Consider the following 4,905-nt stretch of genomic DNA (forward strand, 5'->3'; position numbering starts at 1 on the left):
AAAACGAAGATCATGGCATCCAGTCCCACCACTTCATGGGAAATAGATGGGGAAACAGTGGAAACAGTGTCAGACTTTATTTTTCTGGGCTCCAAAATCACTGCAGATGGTGACTGCAGCCATGAAATTAAAAGACGCTTACTCCTTGGAAGGAAAGTTATGACCAACCTAGATAGCATATTCAAAAGCAGAGACATTACTTTGCCAACAAAGGTTCATCTAGTCAAGGCTATGGTTTTTCCTGTGGTCATGTATGTATGTGAGAGTTGGACTATAAAGAAAGCTGAGTGCCAAAGAATTGATGCTTTTGAACTGTGGTGTTGGAGAAGACTCTTAAGAGTCCCTTGGACTGCAAGGAGATCCAACCAGTCCATTCTGAAGGAGATCAGCCCTGGGATTTCTTTGGAAGGAATGATGCTAAAGCTGAAACTCCAGTACTTTGGCCACCTCATGCGAAGAGTTGACTCATTGGAAAAGACTCTGATGCTGGGAGGGATTGGGGGCAGGAGGAGAAGGGGACGACAGAGGATGAGATGGCTGGATGGCATCACTGACTCGATGGACTTGAGTCTGAGTGAACTCTGGGAGTTGGTGATGGACAGGGAGGCCTGGCGTACTGCGATTCATGGGGTCGCAAAGAGTTGGACACGACTGAGCGACTGACCTGATCTGATCTGATCTGAAGTTGCTTACTAAAGATCTAGCGCTTCAGTAAATTCAGTAATAAACTATGTATTCAATTCTTTACAAAAAGACTTGAGTAGGTGAGTTAAAACACTTTTGGTTCTGAGCCCTCAACCAGATGACTTTTGATATTAGATGGTTACACACATTACTTATATATTGAGAGCCAGAAGTAACTTTCAAGTAATTTCTAAGCAGAGTCATCCATGCAGCGGTTTTTGTGGTTTACTCTCCTTGTACTGTACACGTACTGGTACACTGTATCTTGCCAAATAAAGCACGCACCATTACACAATGAACCGTCCTCGGCCCAGCTATCATCTCCCACCCCGCAACCCCCAGATCTACAAAATAATAAGCAGCAGAAATTACGGCAAACTGACTTATCCACAAACACTGAGACCCCTTCCCCCTAAATGAGGGAAGTCTATTTTGAAATTCTAGACAGTGTGATTCAGGACTTTCCTAGTGGTTCAGGGGTTAAGAATTCGCCTGCCAATGAAGGGGACACAGGTTTGATTCCTGGTCCGGAAGTTCCCACGTGGAGCAGGGAACTAGGTCCACGTGCCACAGTGAAGACCCAGCACAGCCAAAATTAAATTTAAAAAAATAAATAAAAACACAGTATGGGGCAAGAAAAACAAAGTGCAGGGCTGAGCTTACTCCTCACCTCCCTCACCAGTGCCTGCCCACTACGTCCCAGAAACAGACAACCGTTGAATAGGGAACCACAGCGGCCGTGGGGGCAAGGTGTGGAGGAAACTGGAAGACAGGAGCAACCCGGTCCACAAGGATCCCCGCCAGGGAGGCTGGCGCCCTCCTGGGCAACAGCAGGCCTGACCCGATTCGCAGCTGCGCCCTCTGGTACGGTCACCTTACCCTCCCCAACCTGCGCTATTAATGGCTTCAGGGACGTGATGGTCTGGATACCATTGCTCTGGAAACTAAAAATACCCCCGCCTCTGTGCCACTGACAGCCAGCTGGCAAGGCTATCCCTGAAGGGGGTTGGGGGCTGGGGGCACAGCTGAGTGCAGGGCGGCTGCTCAGCTGGACGACCACCAGCGTGGAGGGGGACCTGCCTGGTGATGCCTCATGCCACCTGGCTTCACAGCTGGTTTTTTAATTGAAGTACAGCTGACTTACAATATTATGCACAGCACAGCGACTCAGTGTTTTTACACACCATACTCTAATCAAAGTTACTACAGGAGGTGGCTATACAACATATCCTGTTGCTTAACTGTTTTACACATGGTAGTCTGAACCTGCTAATCCTATGGCCCTAATCTGCCCTCCCCACTTCGGTACCCACTGGTCTGTCTCTGCCTGGCACGAACATTCGCTTGTGCTGTTTTCTGATTCCACCTCGGAGTGACACCGCCCACTCCCAGCTCTCGGAGGCGGCGTCAGCTGACCTGCCCACCGCTGAGCTCACCGTGAAAGTATCTGAGACAAACTGCTCTGCTGGCCACACCACTCAGAGGACGAGCAAGAGAAGGGCACTCTGTGCCGCCCCCAAGCACCAGCGCACAGAGTCAGCCACGTGGACCCAGGCTCTGCTGTGAACTCCGCAGCACATCCACGCCATCCCTGCGCACTAGCCCTAGCCGCCACCCAGAGGCTCCAGGGTGCGCCCACCAGGCCGGGCATGAGGCGGGAGGGTGGGCCGAGCAAGGCGGCGCCTGCTGTCCTGCATGAGGACTCTTCGGCTGGATGCACCCAGCATGTTCTGTGGCCACAGCCCGGGGCAGCCGAGAAACAGCTGCTATGAGCATCGCTATCAGCAAGCGCATCAGGGGAAGGACTCCCTGGTGGTCCAGTGACTAAGACTCCATGCTCCAAATTCAGGGCACCCGGGTTCGATCCTGAGTCAGGGAACTAGATCCTGCCTGCCACAACTAAGAGTTCGCATGCCACAACTAAGATCGGGGGCAGTCAAAATTAGTTCATTTTTTTTAAAAAGCATGTCAGAGGGAACCAGTAACAAAACGCAACTGAGGGAGTCTGTCAAGCAGAGGCCAGAGAAGCGACCCCTGGATGACCCAAAGTGGCCCAAGTGTGGACAGACGTGGAGGTCCAGGAGGGAGGGGCCGAGGGCTGGGAGCCGTCAGAGACCGAGACACCGCCCGAGGAGGCACCCAGCACGCTGACCACGAGGAGGGTGAGCTGGCGAAGACGTTAAAGATCCCTTACTAATGACTGTAACCTTTCCCGGGGGATTCCACACCTGCGGCATTTTCTGCTACAGATTCAATCAGCAAGTGTTCACCGAGCCCCGAAGCTAGGCCAGTGCTGTTCTGAGCACAGGGATGGGGACAGCGCACCAAGCAGATAAAGAAGGATCCGTCCTCCGGAGGCTTGCTTTCCACTGAACGTAGGGACAAGGGCAAAACTCACAGGCACCAGCTTTCTTGTGGCAGGTAGAGACAGGTCAGTTTGCATCAATACCGTACACCTTACGCCAGGATAAACTCCAGCGTTTTACGTGTAAAAGCAAAACGGGATGTATTAGTACCAGAGTAAATTACAAGTGAATTCCTTGTATCTTTAGAGTTGGGAGGGCCTTTCTAACTAGGACAAAACCCAAAAGTCAGAAATGACTGTTAAATTTCACTACAAAGAATTTCAGTATGGTGAAAACACTATCAGCAAAATGAAAAACATAGTAACTGGAAAATGTTTTCAACTCTTATCAATAGACAACTCTTATTTGACAAAGCTTCAAGAAACCCAACAACCCACCAGAAAAACGGGCAAAGAACAGGTACAGTTCACACAAAAAGAGGTGCAAACAAGCACTTCTCTCACACCATCTCGTCCTTTAAGGCAGGCAAGCCTATTGGCGCAAATGCCAAGATATGCCCACAATGCAAGCTCCTCCAGGGCCTCTCTGGCATCACCATGATGGATCACCAACACTCCTCTCTCCTGCTCATCTGAGGGTCTCCCTGCCTCCCCCTCCACTCTCATCAGGAAGTAAGAGTGTATTTTTTTGAATTGGTTGAACACAAAGTTACCACATGACCCAGCAATTCCAACCCTAGGCATATAACCAAGAGAAATGAAAACATGTGTCCAGGACTTCTCTAGTGGTCCAGTGTCTGGAGTCTGCTTGCCAGTGCATGTGGCAGGGGGACACGGGGTCAACCCCTGGTCCTGGAAGATTCCACGTGCCTCGAAGCAACCAGGCCCGTGCTCCACAGCTTTGGAGCACAAAAGCCCTGGAGCCCAAGCTTGGCAACAGGTAAAGCCCCTGCAATGAGAAGCCTGGGCACCGCAACTAGAGAGGAGCCCTCACAGCAGCGGAGACCCAGCTCAGCCCAAAAAAAGGACAGACAGAAACGTACAGCAACTGAACACTGCCACTACAACCAAGAGCATAATCTCCCGTCTGGTACTTCTTTTAAACCTGCAGTAAAATACACATAAAGGCTGCCATCCATCACCACCACATGGTTCTGGGACGTTTTCATCCAAACGAGAAGCATCTTCATTCAACAACTCCCGTTCCCCCTCCTCCAGCCCCTGGCCACTACCTTCTATGTTCCGCCTCTTTGAATGGCGTCCCTTAAGTCCATCCAAGTCGTAGCAGGTGTGAGAACTTCATTCCTTTTCAAAGCTGAGTAAGTGTCCACTGAAGGTACACACGTCTGTCTGTCCGCTCATGTGCTGACAGACGCCTGAATCGTCCACAGTGCTGCCGGGAACACTGGGGCACAAGCGCCTGCGTCCCTGCCTTCAGATCTCTGCGGTGTGCGCCTACAGTGAAACCACTGAACCATACAGCGATCCTGTACTCAACTTTTTGAGGACCTGCTAAACTGCTTCCCAAGACCACCTGACCTGCCTCCTGAGAAACCTGTATGCAAGTCAAGACGCATCAGTTAGAACTGGACATGGAACAGACTGGTTCCAAATCGGGTAAGGAGTACTTCAAGACTGTCTATTGTCACCCTGCTTATTTAACTTCTATGCAGAGTACATCATGAGAAACGCTGGGCTGGAAGAAGCACAAGCTGGAATCAAGATTGTGGGGAGAAATATCAATAACCTCAGATATAGAGATGACACCACCCTTATGGCAGAAAGTGAAGAGGATCTAAAAGGCCTCTTGATGAAAGTGAAAGAGGAGAGCGAAAAAGTTGGCTTAAAACTCCATATTCAGAAAACTAAGATCACGGCATCTGGTCCCATCACTTCATGGGAAATAGATGGGAAAC

The 4,905-nt window shown here is 50.4% G+C and overlaps 1 protein-coding gene across 1 annotated transcript in view; it reads right to left on the reverse strand.

Annotated features, from left to right (window-relative positions):
• Positions 1-4,905, reverse strand: part of FAM220A (family with sequence similarity 220, member A) — a 13,622-nt gene that overhangs the window by 4,548 nt on the left and 4,169 nt on the right. The window contains exons 3-6 of the mRNA XM_010845781.1: positions 2,913-3,053; positions 1,994-2,146; positions 1,526-1,680; positions 1,364-1,446 (exon numbers count right to left, since the gene is read on the reverse strand). Of these exons, the coding sequence (XP_010844083.1) occupies positions 1,364-1,446; positions 1,526-1,680; positions 1,994-2,146; positions 2,913-3,053 (532 nt within the window). The remainder of the gene's footprint in view (positions 1-1,363; positions 1,447-1,525; positions 1,681-1,993; positions 2,147-2,912; positions 3,054-4,905) is intronic.

Source organism: Bison bison, unplaced genomic scaffold, assembly GCF_000754665.1.
Source record: "Bison bison bison isolate TAMUID 2011002044 unplaced genomic scaffold, Bison_UMD1.0 scf7180017864223, whole genome shotgun sequence".
Lineage (NCBI taxonomy): Eukaryota > Metazoa > Chordata > Mammalia > Artiodactyla > Bovidae > Bison > Bison bison.